Genomic DNA, 19,532 nt, shown 5'->3' with positions numbered 1-19,532 from the left:
TTTTTTTTCTTTTTCCTACTATGATATATTGACAAACCAAAAATGTCTGAAATGCAAGAATTTGTCTCCTAGTACTTATTTACATTTGCATTTTTAATTGATTTTTCCTTTTAAATATTTATGAATACATTTTTATTTTAGGTGGAAAGCCAGATGACATCACCGTCCTTCTTTCAATAGTGGCTGAATATACAGACTGACTCACCTAGAGGTCAACTTCCGTCTCTCCTTTTGTCATCCCTAGTTCTTCCCTGCCACATGTGCTGATCCTGCTGGCAGGACCACATTTCTTTGCCACTGATCTCAATGGCCAGTGATGTAAGCCTTTTGCCTGTCTTTTTGAGACCCAGTTGAGATCTTTGTTGAGAACCACTACTATCATTCACTAGCTCATATCTGCCAGCAACAGTTGAAGAGAATCAAGATTTGAAGATTGGCCTTCATTGCTCATTGTCCTTTCTCATGATGGGATAGAGATTTTCAAAGCCAAAATGGCTATTTTTTAAAAAGCATTTGAAATATTGAAAATGAATACTGTTGGTAAAGTGAATTCAAAATGACAGTGTGTAAAAGGGATTTTTAAAATCTGACACAAGTCATATGTTATGATGCATCTACTAGAAGCATAACATTGTTCATCAAGAAGTGTTACACATGTGCCACCCAGGCTGTCTTTGTTAGGGTGATCGGTGTGGCTTATGTCTTCATTATAACTCCTATTTTTCAGGGGCTTATAATTCTGCTCCAAAACATTGTTCTGGGTTATGAAATCTTGATCCCAGGAGCTTTTCGTTACAAATTGGAAGAAACAGTCATTTTAGTTCTGTGGATACAAATGTTTTGTGCTTTTTAAAAGATGTTTAATTGTGCTCCTGTGATTAAAGTTTTGACAGTTTATTGATAAGCCCAAATGACAGGCTGGTGGCCTGATCTGCGGGAGGCATGGGGGAGATTCCTTAACACAGTTTTTTAATGGAAATATTTCTCAAGATTGTAAAATTCCACAAAGTCTAGAAATTTAATGTTATGGCTAATTCCTCCTGGCTGACATGATGCCACGGGAGTTCTAGGCCCATAGGCCTGATATGTCAAGAATGGACAGCTGTGACTTTGAATTTTCTTGACTTTTGATGGTCATGCTCCCCATACTTACTCACAGACCTTTGATTAGTAGCCTTGCTTTCTATAGCATGTACCAGTGACGCCACATGGAAATGGCACTGTGTGCAGTGGGGCAGTGGCAGAAAAGTCCACAGGCAAAACTTCTAGTGATGATCTGATGTTTGCAATTGCTCTATACAGAAATTTAGGCAGTTCTGAATCAAGCTTAATGTTTACAGTTTCCTAATAGCCATTTTGCAGTGTATAGTTCCTTATAAAACTACCCACATTCAGTTTTCCCATGATCTGCAAGTCAAACTTATTTTTAAGGTTTGTGGACAAGTTGACTGCTGTAAAGATATATATTTTTGGGTCAGTTTTTTCCTTCATTAACTTGGTGGTAGAAAAATATATATACTTAGAAATCCTTAAATTAAAGCCATGTTTTATATATAAGTCAGGTAACATTGATGTATAGATGAGAATGCAATTAAACCTGATGAGAATCTACTTGAGGAGAATGTAGAAAGTTTTTTTCTCTAAAGGAGATACTTCCTGGTTTATTGCATTAAAACTTATGTTTGAGGTTACCTCAACTTGTTTTAAAAGGTTTTGTTTTGTGAATTTGTACTGTATATTTGAGTAACTGTCAAGCTTTTGTTTTATTTAAAATTGTTTAACATGTACCATGTACATGTCATTACTATATTTCAATGCATCATGCTTGTAACAGGCATTTCATTTATAATATAAGAATGAGTTATTCATTTGTAAGCCGTTCAGTAATTTACTATTCCTAAATTGGCATAACATTAGATGTCTATTTTGAATCACCTTTAATTACATGTCAGAATGAATGCCTTAACTGCCCTAACTTGACAAAATAGAATTCTTTGGTAGAGGAGGTGGGGGGAGGGGGGATGGAGGGAAACTGTTTAAAAAATGAGAAATCATCGTGCTATGTTAAACCACAGACACGTGAGTGACAAGTGGCAGGGTATTTATTTTGCACAAACTATGTGCTGTCTCTGTGTATTTAAAAAGTAAAGAAAGTTGCATCCAGAAGGGTTTTGTTGGAAGGAATACGTTTATACTTGAGCTGATGACTTCAGTTCTTTAGTTTGGGGATTTAAATTATTTCTGGACAGAGGTATGTAGCCTTATGATCTGGATATATTCTGCATTAATTTTCCAATGCCTACATTTAAATCTTGGTCAGAGCACTGCTGGTCAAGTTACTGGCTTTTGTCTGCTCTAATTTAACCCATCAAACACAATCTTTGTGGAGCTAGATCGGTGGTGTATTACAACTCATTTAATCAACTTAGTCTTTTTTGAGAAAAGGTGTTAGAAATTGACAATGTGTTTGTTCCAGTGATGGTGAAAATAGTGGGACGAGAATTGAGTTTCACAGTGGAAGTGTCTTTGGACCTGGCCTGTAGATTAGTGACATATAATATTATTTTTTTGTTTTGTTCTTTTCCCTGTCCTTTTTGTGTTATGCACTTAATTTTATTACTGCTGGGGGTTGGTTGAATGCTGCTTAACAAGAAGCTCTACCCCTCTCGGTGGTCAGAGGCTGTCTGTAGTAGACCCATACTAGAATTCCAGGTCACAGCACCCAAGCCTCCGTGGGTGTGACTGAGTGATACCACTTAGTGGGTCTCATTCTGAACCAGATGTGTGTGTTACTTATATTTTAAATCAAGCAGAATAAAAACACACACATTTGCCTCATGTAATGGACTTTTATAACAAAAGAGAAAATTTGGATTTCTAACTAACAAATGGCAAATTATTTATCCCTCTCTGGATGCACCAAAGACCAGTAAAGTTTATAGCTTTTCCATCTATATTTATAAAGCAATACTGTATTATAAAAAACAATATTTTTATCACATGCTTGAAATTTTTATTTTGTTTTGTTTTAAAATGTGCACTCTAAACATATCAGAACCTTGTTTCTTCCTATGAACTTATGCTGTCTGCGCACAAAAAAATTCTACTGAATGGAGATACAGTGGAGTCCATAGGCTCTTAAAAACTGAAATAAGAAAGGGGGGGTGGTGGGAAACAAGTTATTTGTACTGAATTACTGTACTGGCTTGCCATGACTGATGGGTACTAAGTCACAAAAGAATCCATTCCAGGTGTGCATGTCTGGGGGTTGGATGTATCTAGATTAGAAGTTAGATTTCAAGCTTTGCATGATGGACAAGAGTTTCCTGTCAGCTACATGTGTTCTGGATAGACCAGTAAATAGCTCAGAGACAGAAACCAACTTCAGTACCACCAACCTACTATACAAACAAGGCAGGAATTGTGGGAGTTTACTGAGTCAGTTTAGGGTGTTTTGGAAATTGAGAACAAGATTGGCCAGAACTGTAAGTGTTTGTAATTTGGTTAAGTTCATGGTTTCTTGTCATCTTGTATCAGCTATCTTTGGTAGAAGCTACAGCATCTAATTTCCCTGGAAACTGTATCACATTCTTGCATTTAACAAGTTTGCATATCAACAAACCAAAATCTACTTATTAAACTGAAAATTTGAAATAAAAAGCCTTTGGATTTCTATTTGTTACAAAAAAAGAAAGTAACTTACTCCTTTTCAAAATCAAACATCTCAACTAAAAGTCAGCAGTGTCCATGTCAGAATTTTAACTGTTAAAGGTAGTTTGTGGCAAAGATGGCTAAAAATTGAAGCAAATTTGAATTTGTGTATACTAATAAGCTGCTTCTTTCTGTTGAGACTATCATTATTTGTCTTATACAAGAGGCAGTTACCTGAATTGGATGTTTGAAATATAACTTATGCAGGAATAGTTCTGTAAATACATTTAAATAAACTGTAAAGATATTTAATAAATATAGTATTTATACTAATCTGTGCACTCCTTTTAATTTCAATAGTAGCTAAAAATACAATGTCAAATTAAGACACCAGCCCTTGACATCGAGCTTGTTGGTCTCTTTCAAGTCCTCATTCCAAGCTGCTTAGTGAATCTAGCAGTGACTCTGCACTTTGTAGCTATTATTTTCCATGTATTACTAGTTTATCTGCCTTGGCTCTTTTTTTGTTTTTTTATTTATAGATAAAACAATGTAAAAGCACATACATTCCTTTTTAAAAATTTTTTATTAATAAAACCAGTCTACATACAATGTGAATTTTTTTCATCACAGTTGTATATTCATCATAATGATCATTTCATAGGACATTTGCATTAATTCAGAAAAAGAAATAAAAAGAAAACAAAAAAATTCATACTTACCATACCCCTTACCCCTCCCTTTCATTGATCACTAGCATTTCAATCTACTAAATTTATTTAAACATTTGTTCCCCCTGTTATTGATTTATTTTTAATTCATATGTTTTAATCATCTGTCCATAAGGTAGATAAGAGAAGCAAAAGACAGAAGGTTTTCACAATCACACAGTCACATTGCAAAAGCTATATCATTACACAATCATCTTCAAGATACCAAATTAGACTTCAATCTAGAAAAGAAAAGAATTGTATTCATTGAATGAAAGGAAGCTACTTGAAATGAGGACAGAAGTAGTGGCATTGCACACCCAGCAGGACTGAGCTCTTGCCCAGGCAGACCGCAAGATAGACACAGAAGTCGCCGGCCTCAAAACCATGCTCGAATCTCACAAACTTGATAACATTAAGTATTTAGCAGGGTCTGTATTTACGTGCCTAACAGTAGCTCTGGGATTTTATCGTCTGTGGATTTAATAAAGTCTATTTAAAGAGAAAAAAATAATAATAATTTGGTAGAAGCTACAGCATCTAATTTCCCTGGAAACTGTATCACATTCTTGCATTTAACAAGTTTGCATATCAACAAACCAAAATCTACTTATTAAACTGAAAATGTGAAATAAAAAGCCTTTGGATTCTATTTGTTACAAAAAAAAAAGTAACTTAATCCTTTACTGGAACACCGTTACTGGAACACAGTTCTACATTTTCAGGCAGTTGCCTCCAGCCTCTCTGTAACGCCTAACTGAAAAGGGTTAACTAAAAAGGTGATAACTGTTTAATGCATAAGAATAACTTCCAGGATTACCTCTCGATTATGTATGGAATACCTCTCTACTATGTGTGGAATCTCTCAGCTATTGACACTTTATTTTGTCTCATTTCTCTCTTACCCCTTTCCTTGGTGCTGAGTCCCAGCTCATTCTGGGATTTCTGTCCCACATTGCCAGGAAGGTCCACACCCCTGGGAGTCATGTCCCACATAGAGAGGGGGAGGGCAGTGAGTTTGCTTGTCATGTTGGCTGAGAGAGAGAGGCCACATCTAAGCAACAAAAGAGATTCTCTTGTGGGGTGACTCTAAGGACTAATTTTAAGTAGGCTTACCCTCTCTTTTGCAGGGTTAAGTTTCATATGAACAAACCCCAAGATTGGGGGCTCAACCTATTGCTTCGGTTGTCCCCACTGCTTGTGGGAATATCAAGAATTCTCCACTTGGAGAAGGTGAATTCTCCCCCTTTCTCACCATTTCCCCAAAGGGACTTTGCAAATACTTTTTTTATTCACTGTTCGAATCCTTCTGGGATTTATCGAGGCATCACTCTGGACAAACCTACAAAATCTCATGCCCTACTCAAGGTTCCATGTACTTATGGTGTTCAATTGAGCTGTCCACCTAAGTTATATTAGGAAATGCACTAGTCGAAATACAAATTTTCTACCAAATATTTTTTGCTTTAGTCTCACAATTAAAGTTTTAAAATATTAATTACCATCTGTTTTCAACACCCTGCATTTCTGACATTCCTTTGTTCTTCCTCATACAAAACACTTTTAAATTTGTACAGTTAGTCACTATCATTATCCACTCTAGGGATTCCCATGTTATACTATCTCAGTCTTTATCATATATCTTTCCTTCTGATTTCATTTGTACCCCCAGCCCTCCTCCTTCTATCATTCTCACATTCAGCTTCATTCAGTCTTCTTTCATTATTGCATTACAGTTAGGTGGTATTGTGCTATCCATTTCTGAATTTTTACAATCAGTATCCCTTCAGTTCCAATTACCCAGTATCTACCCTATGTCTATGTCCTGATGACCTCTATTCTTAACTGAAATTATCCAAGTTCATTCATTAATGTTAGTTCATATCAGTGAGACCATACAGTATTTGTCCTTTTGTTTCTGGCTCATCCCACTCAGCATAATGTCCTTAAGGTCCATCCATGTTGTTACATACTTCATAACTTTATTTTGTCTTACAGCTGCCTAATATTCCATCGTATGTATATACCACAGCTTGTTTAGCCACTCATCTGTTGATGGACATTTTGGCTGTTTCCATCTCTTGGCAGTTGTAAATAATGCTGCTATAAACATAGGTGTGCAAATGCTCATTTGTGTCCTTGCCCTCATGACCTCTGAATAGATAACTGGCAATGGTATTGCCGGGTCATATGGCAATTCTATACTTAGCTTCCTGAGGAACCACCAAACTGCCTTCCACAGCTGTTGTACCATTTGACATTCCCACCAACAGTGGATAAGTGTGCCTCTTTCTCCACATTTTCTCCAGCACTTGTCATTTTCTGTTTTATTGATAATGGCCATTCTGGTGGGTGTGAGATATCTCATTGTGGTTTTGATTTGCATTTCCCTAATAACCAGGGAAGTTGAGCATCTTTTCATGTGCCTTTTGGCCATTGGTATTTCCTCTTCTGAGAAGTGTGTGTTCAAGTCTTTTTCTAATTGTGTTGTCTGTCTTTTGGTCATTGAGTTGAACAATCTCTATATATTCCAGATACTAGAACTTTATCTGATATATCGTTTCCAAATATTGTCTCCCATTGTGTAGGCTGTCTTTTTACTTTCTTGACAAAGTTCTTTGATGCACAAAAGTGTTTAATTTTGAGGAGTTCCCATTTATTTATTTATTTCTTCAGTGCTCATGCTTTGGGTGTAAGGTCTAGGAAACTGCCTCCTATTAAAAGATTTATAAAATACTTCCCTACGTTTTCTTCTAACAGTTTTATGGCCTTAGATCTAATGTTTAGGTCTTTGATCCATTTTGATTTAATTTTTGTATAGGGTGTGAGATATGGATCCTTTTTCATTCTTTTTCATGTGGATATCCAGTTCTCTAGGCACCATTTATTGAGGAGACTGTTCTGTCCTAGGTGAGTTGGCTTGACTGCCTTATCAAAGATCAATTGTCCATAGATGAGAGGGTCTGTATCTGAAAACTCTGTTTGGTTCCATTGGTCAGTATATCTGTCTTTTTGCCAGTACCATGCTGCTTTGACCACTGTTGCTTCGTAATACACCTTATAGCATGTGACCTCCAACTTCATTTTTCTTCCTCAGGATACTTTTAGCTATTCGGGGCACCCTGCCCTTCCATATAAATTTGGTTATTGGTTTTTCTATTTCTGAAAAGTAAATTTTGGGGATTTTAATTGGTATTGCATTGAATCTGTAAATCAATTTAGATGGAATCGACATCTTAACCATATTTAGTCTTCCAATCCATGAACATGATATGCCCTTCCATTTATTTAGGTCTTCTGTGATTTCTTTTAACAATTTCTTATAGTTTTCTTTAGTTAAATTTATTCCTAAATATTTTATTGTTTTGGTTGCAATTGTAAGTGGAATTTTTTTCATGATTTCCCCCTCAGATTGCTCATTACTAGTGTGTAGAAACACTACAGATTTTTAAGTGTTGATCTTGTAACCACCACTTTGCTGTACTCATTTATTAGCTCTAGTATTTTTGCTGTGGATTTTTTGGGGTTTTCAACATATAGTATCATAGCATCTGCAAACAGAAGTTTTACTTCTTCCTTTACAATTTTGATGCCCTGTATTTCTTTTTCTTGTCTGATTGCTCTGGCTAGAACTTCCAACACAGTGTTGAATAACAATGGTGATATTGGACATCTTTGTCTTGTTCCTGATCTTAGGAGGAAAGTTTTCAGTTTTTCCCCATTGAGTATGATGTTAGCTGTGGGTTTTTCATATATTCCCTTTATCATGTTGAGGAAGTCCCCTTCTATTCCTATCCTTTGAAGTGTTTTCAACAGGAAAGAATGTTGGATTTTGTCAAATGCCTTTTCTGCATCAATCGAGATGATCATGTGGTTTTTATGCTTTGATTTGTTGATATGGTGTATTATATTAATTGATTTTCTTATGTTGAGCCATCCTTACATACCTGGGATGAATCCTACTTGGTCATGGTATATAATTCTTTTAATATGCTGCTGGATTCGACTTGCAAGAATTTTGTTGAGGATTTTTGCATCTATATTCATAAGAGAGATTGGTCTGTAGTTTTGTTTTTTTTTTTTTTTGTAATATCTTTGTCTGGCTTTGGTATGAGGGTGATGTTGGCTTCATAGAATGAGTTAGGCAGCTTTCCTCTTCAGTTTTGTTTAAAGAGTTTGAGCAGGATTGGTACTAATTCTTGAATGTTTGGTAGAATTCACATGTGCAGCCATCTGGTCCTGGACTTTTCTTTTTGGGGAGCTTCTTAATGACTGAATCAGTTTCTTTACTTGTGATTGGTTTGTTGAGGTCATCTATTTTTCTCGAGTCAATGTTGGTTGTTCATACCTAGGAAGTTGTCCATTTCATCTACTTTGTCAAGTTATGTTAATGGATTAAAAAACTCCCCAATCAAAAGACATCTATATGCTGTAGACAGCATATAGATGGGTCCTGTTTTTTAATCCATTCTGCCAGTCTGTGTCTTTTGATTGGGGAGTTTAATCCATTAACATTTAGTGTTATTACTGTATGGGCAGTTCTTTCTTCTATCATTTTGACTTTTGGATTTTATATGTCATATCTAATTTTTTTCCCTTTTTACCTTTACTGAGAGTCTTCATTTCTACACTCTTTTCCTCATCTTTCTCTCCTGTCTTTTTTTATCTGTCTCTAGTGCTCCCTTTAGTATTTCTTGCAGAGCTGGTCTCTTGGTCACAAATTCTCTCAGTGATTTTTTTGTCTGAAAATGTTTTAATTTCTCCCTCATTTTTGAAGGACAGTTTTGCTGGATATAGAATTCTTGGAAGTCTTTCATAAAAGTTGGGAAATTTTCAGTGATAATTTCCCCCATTAGTTTTTCTCCTCCTTTTCCCTTCTCTTCTCCTTCTGGGACACCCAGAACACATATATTTGTGCGCTTCATATTGTCATTCAATTCCCTGAGTCCCTGCTCATATTTTTCCATTTTTTCCCTATATTTTCTTTTTTTTTTTTTCTTGTCGGATTTCAGATGTTCCATCCTCCAGTTCACTAATCCTATCTTCTGCCTCTCGAAATCTACCATTGTAGGTTTCCATTGTTTTTTTCATCTCTTCTGCTGTACCTTTCATTCCCATAAGTTCTGTGATTTGTTTTTTTCAGACTTTCAATTTCTTCTTTTTGTTCATTCCTTACCTTCTTTATATCCTCCCTCAATTCACTGATTTGATTTTTGATGAGGTTTTCCATGTCTGTCTGAACATTCTGAATCAATTGTTTCAACTCCTGTATCTCGTTTGAATTGTTGGTTTATTCCTTTAACTGGGCCATATCTTCAATTTTCCTAGTGTGATTTGTTATTTTTTGCTGGTGTTTAGGCATTTAAGTACCTTAATTAGTTTATTCTGGAGATTGCTTTCACTTCTTTTACCTAGGATTTTCTTGCTGGATGACTTTGTTGTTTATCTGTTCTTTGACATTCAGTTCAGCTTTTTCTGGACCTCTAGCTTAGGTTTTGTTTAACATAGGAGAATTTTTCAGTTCTTGTTTTCTTGTTTCTTGCCCTGCCTGTATGGTACCTTTCCCCCCCCACCCTTAGGAGGGTCTACTTTGGTACTATAGACCCCAGCCAGATTTTCCCAGACCAACTGCCCTCCTGTCAGGAAGAAAGAGTCACCTGCATCAGTTTTCCCTGAGGGTGAGACCCAGCAGATTGAAAAGCTTTCCTATGAAGCCTCTGGGCTCTCTGTTTTTCCTATCCTGCCCAGTATGTGGTGCTTGTCTGCCTGCAGGTCCCACCAGCATAAGGTGATATGGTACCTTTAACTTCGGCAGACTCTCCCTGCTGGGGGTGTGGTGGAGACAGAGGAGAGGTTGTAGGCTGGTTTTAATCGCTTCACTTTTCCAGACTCTGGGGTCTGAACTCCTTGGGGAAGGGATTTCACCTGAGCCGGGCCCCACCCCTCTCCTGGGGAAGGCACAGGCTCTAGACAAACACTCAAACAAGCTGAATTCTACCTATGACTGGGGCAGTGGAGCCCAAGAAGCCTTGCAGCTGTAGCCAAAGAGCAGTCAAACCATAGAAACACAGCCACCAAAACGAAAGAGAAAAATCCTTTTCAGAGCAGGACCCCTGTTCCTCAGGTTTTCCAATCAGGCCTTTAAGTTGGTACGTTGCTCTGTGTATCTCCAGGTCCTATATACCCCCTCCTTTCCTGCAGGGCCCAGACCTTTTCAAATACAAAAAAAAACTGTTTTGTTTTGGTTTTCTTTTTCTGTCAGCCCTGCCCCTTCTGTGCCGGGGCAAAAAACAGCGACCTCTGCTTTTACTTAAGATTCAGCTGAGCTGGGGGCCTATTTTTAGCAGTCAAAATTTGTGAATTAATTCCACAATTGGAGTTTGGTTGCGCTCAGCCCCTGGTGCTGGTAAACTCTCTTTCCTTTCCCCTCTGGGAAGCAGCCTGTGGGGGAGGGGCACGACTTGAGGAAATCATGGTTCTGGGGGGGCCCCACAGCCAGTCCAGCTGGTCCAGACTGGGGTAGGCTGTGAGTCCAGTCACTGATGTGGCCCCAGCAGTTGTTCTGTACTGTTCCTGGCTATTTATTAGCTTCTCTGGAGAACGAACTTAATCCCACACCTTGCTAAGCCGCCATCTTGGCTAAGACTCTCCTTGGCTCTTTTCTTACCAGCTGGTTTACTACATCAGGTTAGCGTCCTCAAAAAAAATTCATCAAAATGGGCTGATGATTAAATGTAAGATACAGATTTTCTCCCAGCTGAGAAGGCTTTGGATCTTCCAGCTGATACAGGGTGAAGATACAGAAAACACTGGTGTCTTTTAAATCTAGTACATTGTATCCAAATTCTAAAATCCAAATTTTATACAGTCATTTAACAGGATAACTGTCTTTTACAGACTGGTGCTGCCACCAGGCTTTTACTATTATGTTGCCTTCATGACCTCAATCCGCTTGCTTATCACAGTGCACAAACCAGAAGCTTCATCTTCAGCAAGGAGCCTGCAGTTATTCTTGTGTGCACAAGATCTCTGTGCAGTCATCTCCACTGGTGACACATATCAGAAAGTCACTGTTAATCATCAGTGTCAGCATGAGACATAAATCTTCAGCCTACAGCATGAAAGGATGAAGTTGAATTACGTGAAGATTGCCAGTTTCCACAAAAAGCTTGATGAGAGACCATTTTCATTCATTGAGGAACATCTTGGGGTGAACTTGAGTTTTTATTAGGTTATTGTGGGTAGCTGTGACTCATGACTAAGCCACAAGAGCCAAATTCATTCTGGTTTCAGTTAGAACTCTGTTCACAGTTCTAAAAGCATACTGACCCACTCAGCCACCTTTGTTTATGGATTTCTCACAAAATCCAAAGCACAGTTGTTTGCCAGTTAACATTTTCCTGTGATTTCACAAAGACTTAAGATGTTACAGAAGTCTAGTTTTTCAGGGTATAATTGACTATAAACAGGTTTGGGGAGGGGGAGGCACACACTTTAAGATATTACATAATAATGTCTTTGTGCCAGATATCTTAGTTTGCTTTTGCAGGTAAGAAGCAGTTCTTAAAGGGCAAAGAACAGACGTTCATCGTCCACCTAATTCTGTTCCAACCCAGACTCCCAGGTCAGTGGGGGTTGCCGCTCTGTCAGATAATTCAGAGGTGCCTTTTTGGCATTACTTCCATAAAAAAAAATCACATCTGAAGATCAGAACAGTCCTTTACGGTTTTTTTTTTCAGAGGTTATTTTACTTAAAATCTTAACAAAATACAAACAGCAATAAACAAGAAAAGTCATGGCATTACATGAGGAAAGGTTGCATAATTTTTTACTATTCCTGAAAGCACTAAAACTCAAGTGTTTGCAATCACATTCAAGAGATACCTGTCTACTGATCCCAAAACTGTTTTACGCTATAGTGATGCACTCCAAATGGCTGCTGAAGAGTTTAAATACCTTTATAAAATAAAATGTTAAGCTGTAGTGTGAACATGCACTGAGTGAAGAATTCTAATGGGCTTTTCCCCTACACTGAAAACTACTGCCTTCCAAATAGGATAATGGATTTAAAGCAAATTATATATATTTTGAGCATAGGGCTAGAGTAGGAAAAGAAGAAGATGGAGATAGCAAATGCTATTTCTAGATTTGGCCATTGTATAAGATGATGTCATTTAGAACAGAAGCCCATTCTCTATTTCAGGGATTGTCTCGGAAGTCCAAGGCAGTGTCTTTATATACTAAGTGTGAACAAATGTTTGAGATGCAGGTGAGCTAATAAATGCCCCGGGGGCCAACTCAGGTAGACCTTTTTAAATGTTAGACTGTAGAGAAACCACCATTACTTGTGTCCTCTTCACTATCACTTGCTGTTGCCAGATTTTCAAAAGGATAGTTGAAGCGTTCTTGCTGGTCAGAAGAAACTGCTCCAAAGAACATGGAAGAAAACTGGAGGGAAAAAAAAATTAACCGCTGTTTATTAGTGCTCATTATATGCCCAGATGACCTATTGTTTTCAGAAACTTGGCCACCTTGATTTCCCTATCTTTGAACACCCAGAACTTCCATTAATCACCCAAAACATCATTAAAAAAAAAAAAAATCTCTTCTCTGACTTCAGAAGCACAAGATGAACTTTTCAGTTTGGGATCAGTGACCTGCTTCTGACTGCCCTGCTTGAGCATCAGAATTTCCCCAGAGCTGTGGGAGAGGACAGCCTGTGAGAGACCAAGGAGGCCTCAGGAGGAAATCCTGGGTGCCTGTGATGTCATCTTCTCCCTTTCCCTCCAACTACCACAAGAAACTACCCTTAAGGCTAAAGCCAATTCTTCCCTACCTGCCTCTGTGTCCCAGCCCCGCTAGCGCCTCCTCTACTAGATAGGAATATAGCATCAAAATGCTTGAATGTCTCTTGCCTTTAGAATACATAAATTACCTCATCCCATTACTCCCTCCAACCATTGCCCTCCCTCTCTGCTGGAGAGTTGTCTGCACTTGCTATCTCCATATTCTCCTTTTCCTATTCTAGCCCTATACCCAAAAGTTCTGACAGCCCTTCCCCCTTCACCACATCAGCTCTTACTATGGTCACTAAACATCTTCACAAACTTAAAGCAGATGACCACTTTCAGTCTTCAACCCACTTGATGGTCACTCTTTGACACTCTTCTCATGCCTTCCTTCACACCTACACTCCTAGTCACTCAGACATTTAGCTGGCTTCCCTCTTCTACCCAGACTTTAAATCAGGGTCTTGGCCTCAGCACTAGTGACATTTGGGGCCAGATAATTCTTTGTTGTGGGGGCTGCCCTGTGCTTTGGAGGCTATTCAGCAGTATCCCTAACCTCAGACCGTTGGATGCCAATAGTGCACATGCATGCATACACACCTACCCAGTTGTGACGTCCAAAAATGTCACCAGAGATTTCAAATGTCCCCAGACATGATGGTCCCAGTTGAGAACCAGTGCTTTAAATGATGCATAATCCTCTTCTCTGTACCCTCCCCCTTGGAGATTTCTTCCACACCATTGGCTGAAATCTATATGCCAGAGATTCTCAAATGTAGACTCTGTTCTTCAACCCACATATCCTATCACCCACTTGATTTCTGAAATTTAACCTTTCCAAAAGTGAACTCATGATCTTAGTAAGCATCAAACCTGGGTCTCCAAACCTAAATCATCATTGATCCTCATTTTCCCCAAGCCCCATGTGCAACTCATCACCAAGTCCTGTCAGTTTTACCTCCTAAGTCACTTGTTCACCTTGGCTCCTTCTGTCCATCTCTACCCTAAGAAACCACCATCTCTCAGAGGCTACAACACCCTCCTGGACTGTCGGCTTACATCTTACCTTACTGCACCCCATTCTTCACACAGCAGCTGCAGCTAAAGTTATTCTTTAAAAATTCAACTCTGATCTGTCAGCCCTTCCTGTTAAAACTCTTTAAATATTTCAAATACCAAGGCATGTATTTGGCTTACAAGACACTTCCTTCATGACTTGGCACTTACCAATCACCCTAGCTAGTGTCGTCTTGTACCACTGACACCCCCTGGCTCTCTGCTGTCCAATCATACTGGCCATGCTTCAATTCCTGAACACCACATGCCTGTTTCCCATCACGGGGCCTTTGCAAATGCCCTCAGAGCCCTCCCCTGTCTATTCAATTTCTTTTGAGCTCAGCTCAAACATAAGTTTCAAAAAGAAGATTTCCTGACCTCCTGCATTAGGGCAGTTCACATCTTAAATCTTTCTAAGCACCTTGAACTTTTTCTTTATTGAAATTATCACAGTGTGGTTATTTTTGTTGTTTTCTTCTAATCACCATATATTTAGCCATTTGACTGTTCGATGTTTATCTTCCTAACTTCACCCTAGTCTATAATTTCAAATTTAGGTACCTGTTTATTTCCTAATCCCCACTTATAGGTCTCAGCAAATATTTGTGGGAGTCGAATGATGGAATGAATGAATAAATGAACGAGTCCTGCTCTTGGCTTATCCTCATGTAATCAGAAGCTGAAGATACCCTTTGCAATGTGGCAGTTCTGACAGCAGCTGTTCAATCTTTGCTCCATCTGCAGAATCCCAAATTAGCTGTGCTATTGGCTATGATAGGCAGAACAATGGCCCCCCAAATAGGCCCGCACCCTAATCCCTGGAACCTGTGAATATGATACATCACTTGGCAAAGAGGAGTTAAGGTAGCAGATGGAATTAAGGCAGCTAATCAGTCAACCTGGACTACCCAGGTGGGTCCAATGTAATCACTAGCAGCCTTAAATGTGGGAGAGGGCAGAGAAGTCAGCATCCCAGTGAGCAGTGTGGGAAGGGTTCAACTGGCCGTTGTCAGCTTTGACGCTGGAAAGGGACAACAAGTCCAGTGAGAGCTATTTTGGACTTCTGACCCTCAAAATTGTAAGATGCTAAATTTGTGTTGTTTTAAGCCACTAAGTTTATGGTAGCGTTTTACAGCAGCCATAGGAAAGGAATATACTGGCCTTGATCGTGATTGGAGACATAGTCTTAATTGCGTCTAAAGAGTGTAGTCTGGTCCAAGGTGAAGGTCCTAAAGCTGGAAGTAACCTAAAGATAGCATCTGTGTTTCTTCAATGTATATTGCCACGCACAAATGGCTCTCAATAATGTTTTTGGTGTTATACTAGACTAGAAAGCTTAGATTTAGTTTGGTCTTTGAGATCTCCCCTGGATTTATTACTGATTTAAGATAAATATAATTTGCTACCCTCCCTTGGTCCTGCCTCCTTTTCAGCCTTTGTGTCTTGCCTGACTGAATGTTGAGGCCGTGCTTAATGAAGAAAACTTGTGAACATCCATTCACCTGAAAATTAGCCTCAAATAGAATAAAAAAGAAATTATTATAAAACCTTTGCTTTATAATCCCATATTTCCCCCATTTTGGTGACCCTGAGTTATGTATAACTGCTTTTTTTTAACTTGACTGAAAACCCACAATAGAAAAAGTCACTAATGGTCACCATTTAAACTACAGAAGTACAGTAGTGCTCTATCATAGTTTAATTTCGAAAAACCCCTTCCCCAAAGGAAAAAAAATAATAAAGGGAGTTAAACTGATTTCATTTTTGGAATTTTATGATACCACTGGAGATTTATTATTATTGTTTTATTACTATTATTATTATTTCTCCCCTTAGGGTATCCTAAAACAGGGTTGGAATCCTTGTGCCATATGGGCTCCTTCAATTCAAATGTGTGCCAGGACTCCAGAAATGAGTAAGTCTCGGGCCTACCTCAATGGATGCTCAATCTACCTAGTGAGAATAACAAGCATATCTGTTCAATTATGGTGTGACAGTTATAATGACTTAGATGAGCAAAGTGCTCAGAATGAGAAGGCTTCAGAAAGTGTCATTTGAGCTGGTTCTTGAAGGGTGGGTAGGAGTTTAGAAGGTGGCGAAAAAAAGAATGCTACTTTCCCAGGCTGTAGGAACATGAGCAAAACCAGAGCTCAGGAGTGTGTGCCATATATTTCCACTGAGTTCAGGAACTAAGCAAGGATGCCCATTCTCTCCACTGCTACTCAACACTGCACTTAGCTTATGAGCAAGGCAAATGGACAAAACAACATAAATTGGAGGTATTAAGGGAGAAGTAAAATTATCCCCATTTAAAGATGATATACCTGCCAAACCTGAGAGAATCAATGATTAAAGCAATTGAAACAATAAAATAATTTGGCAAGGCAGCAGCATGTAAAACTAACATGCAAAAAAAAAAAAAAAAAAAAAGCCTTCATATACATAAAAAATAGGTAGTGAGTGGACATATGGTAGAAAGAATCCCATTCACAATAGAAACATACAAGATTATTTAGGAATAAATGTAATAATAAAGATGCAAAACCTACATGAAGAAAACTTTAAAAACACTCCTAAAAGACAGAACAGTAGACTTGAACAGTGGGAAGCTGTTCCTTGATTTTGAACAGATGACGACATCATAAAGAGGATAGTTTTCCCTATATTAACTTATAAATTTAAGGAAATCCCAATAAAAGATAACAACAGACTGTCCATTAATGGAGCTTGATAAGTTGAAGCTAAGGTTCAAATGAAAAATAAACATTCAAGAATAGCCGCGGAAAAACAGATAAAATCTACACATAGAGACTGACCCTACCACACATTAGAACATCCTCTGCAGTGTCTACAATGAAGAGTTGCAGTGCTGACACATGAAGAGACAAACAGATCAGGAGAACAGAAAAGAAAGCCCAGAAATAGACCCAAGTACAAAAACTGAGTATATGATAAAGGGGGCACCTTAAAGGTAGACTTTATAATAAAAAGTGCAGGGATAACTGGATAGCCATTTTGGAAAACATCAAATTAGATGCGTACCTCACACCATGCATAAATAGAAACTCCAGTGCTCCAGGATGTAAATGTAAAAGAAATGAAGCCATACAAATTATAGAAGGAAGCACAGATGAATTTCTCTTTAACTTCCATACAGAAAAAAAGGCTTTCTAATTATGAATCAAAAGTCAGTGGTAACTAAAAAAAAAAAAAAAAAAGATAAATCTGACTACATAAAATGAAAAAAATTTGCATCTCAAAAAGATACTTAAAAGACAACTGATAGCACATTTAGTCCAGAGTGATAATATTTCTGGATTTTGAGAGGCTCTTTTATATATGTATAACCTGGTATTTAGAGATAAGAAAGAAGCCAGCCAGGCTGGGATTAAGGTAATTCAGAACACAGGGGTAAGGAAGACATTGCCTGTATTTTAGAACCACACCTACTCTTTGAGATCAAAGGAAGAAAGGTTTATTTGTCCAGAACCTAAATTTTCTGTAGCACATAATCTAACTCAACCTGTCTGGACAGCTCATTTGAACCACTGAAACACTGAGAGCCCAGAATAAGAAAGAAGTCCTTTAATCCTGTATAGCTTAATATAATGCCTGGGTATATCCTAGATTATTAAGCAGATAATCAAAAAGTATTGGCAAAGTCCCTTGAGGGATGAGAGAAAAAATATGGAACTATTAAACTTTACCATCAGGAAATCCCTTGATACTGTGTCAAACATTAGGGACACCCAAACCAATAGGTCATGCCCTTGATCTTGAGGCTCAATCTTGTGAAACTTATGTAGGTAGCGGAGAAGCTTAGCCTCACCTATAGATATAAGTAAGTTATTTCTGGAGGACCTCTTTCATTGCTCAGATGTGGCCTCACTCTCTCTAACCCTAATTGTGCAAGTGAAACCATTGCCCTCCCCCTGACATGGGACATGACATCCAGGGGTGAAAAGTCTCTGTGGTGGCATGGAGATGACCCCCCAGGGATGAGTCCGGCCCTGGTGCCGTGGGATCAACAATTCCATCCTGACCAAAAGGGGGAAAAGAAGTTTAATAAAGTATCAGCGGCAGAGAGAGTTCAAATAGAGTTGAGAGGCTACTCTGGAGGTCACTCTTATGCAAGCTTCAGTTAGACATTGCTATCTATCATAACTTGCCAAACCCCAAAACAACAAAAAAGACAACTGATAAAATGGAAGAAAATATTTGCAATATAAATCACTGATAACTGGCTAATATCCCTACCTATAAAGAACTCTTAAAAACTTAAAAACTTGGGGAGAAACAAAATGACCTTTTAAAGATGTTTGACCTCACGATTAGAAAAAATGCAGATGAAAACTACACTGAGATTCCACTGTTCAACTATTAGTTCTGCAAAAAAATTTAGAAGTATGATAACAGGGGCCGTTAGCCAGACTGTGGAGAAACATTGCTGGAGGGAATGCAAAGTGGCGCAACCTTTCCAGGGGAGGGAATTGGGCGGTACCTAACAAAACTGCATAGGCACTGACCTTGTGAATCAGCAACCCACTTTTACAAGTTTACCTTGAAGGTATACTCAAACAATATGAAGGTACCTGTGCTACCAATCAAGATAATAAAGTATCACTGATACTTTATTAAACTTCTTTTCCCCCTTTTGGTCAGGATGGAATTGTTGATCCCACGGTGCCAGGGCCGGACTCATTCCTGCCCAATGTGCTCAAATGACCAATTCCTGAGACACTGGGACTTCAAAAAGAGTTTATTGATAGGCTGTCTGATCTCCTGCTTTTCTCCTATCAGCCTAAAAATCAGTCTAAGGAGTTCAGGGTTTTTAAGGATTCAAAAAGGAGAAATGGAGTCATTACCTTCTCATTAACACGTTTAAGCAGAGGCAATTTATAAATGTAAAGGAGTGGAGCTAAGCTAGAACCAAGCTTAACCACTACAAGAGCAAGTCATCGGTTAGTTCTGTGCTGACTCAAGTTCCTTCAGTAGCACTAGGGGATTGGCTTTGTGATCGATCACAAGATGCTAAAGTTGCGGGAAAAAAAAATGCAACGGATAAAGGGGGTACAAGTAAGGGTCAGTCACCAGGTTTTTACATTTACAAGGTCACAAGCTAAACACCAAATAATTATGCAGTCGTTATCAAAGATCAAAGCAACTGGATTACAGTTCAACAATTTCAGGTATTTTCTTCTGGCTATTCTAATAGACTAGAAGGTAATAAGAAATATCTATATAATGATTCAGTAATCATAATTATTTGTTAAACCCTAACTTCTTGGCTACACATGTGCATAATATCATTCATTACAGCACTATT

General features: G+C 38.3%; 2 protein-coding genes across 6 annotated transcripts in view; one reads left to right on the top strand and one right to left on the bottom strand.

The window, feature by feature from the left end:
- PPTC7 (protein phosphatase targeting COQ7) overlaps positions 1-3,984 on the top strand; it is a 41,955-nt gene extending 37,971 nt beyond the window's left edge. Inside the window, exon 6 of the mRNA XM_077159837.1 lies at positions 142-3,984. Within this exon, the coding sequence (XP_077015952.1) occupies positions 142-200 (59 nt within the window). The 3' untranslated portion in view covers positions 201-3,984. The remainder of the gene's footprint in view (positions 1-141) is intronic.
- Positions 3,985-12,059: 8,075 nt separating this feature from the next.
- Positions 12,060-19,532, bottom strand: part of RAD9B (RAD9 checkpoint clamp component B) — a 43,715-nt gene continuing 36,242 nt past the window's right edge. For 2 of the 5 annotated variants that reach the window (XM_077159828.1, XM_077159827.1), the window contains exon 11: positions 12,062-12,809. In XM_077159828.1, the coding sequence (XP_077015943.1) occupies positions 12,681-12,809 (129 nt within the window). In that variant the 3' untranslated portion in view covers positions 12,062-12,680. Of the gene's footprint in view, positions 12,810-19,532 lie in introns of all 5 variants that reach the window. The other 3 variants (XM_077159829.1, XM_077159831.1, XM_077159830.1) reach the window with 3 other exon arrangements.

This window comes from Tamandua tetradactyla, chromosome 5 (genome assembly GCF_023851605.1).
Source record: "Tamandua tetradactyla isolate mTamTet1 chromosome 5, mTamTet1.pri, whole genome shotgun sequence".
Taxonomy (NCBI): Eukaryota; Metazoa; Chordata; class Mammalia; order Pilosa; family Myrmecophagidae; genus Tamandua; species Tamandua tetradactyla.
The sequence above is the reverse complement of the archived record's forward strand: the minus strand, read 5'-3'. Positions and strand labels throughout refer to the sequence as shown.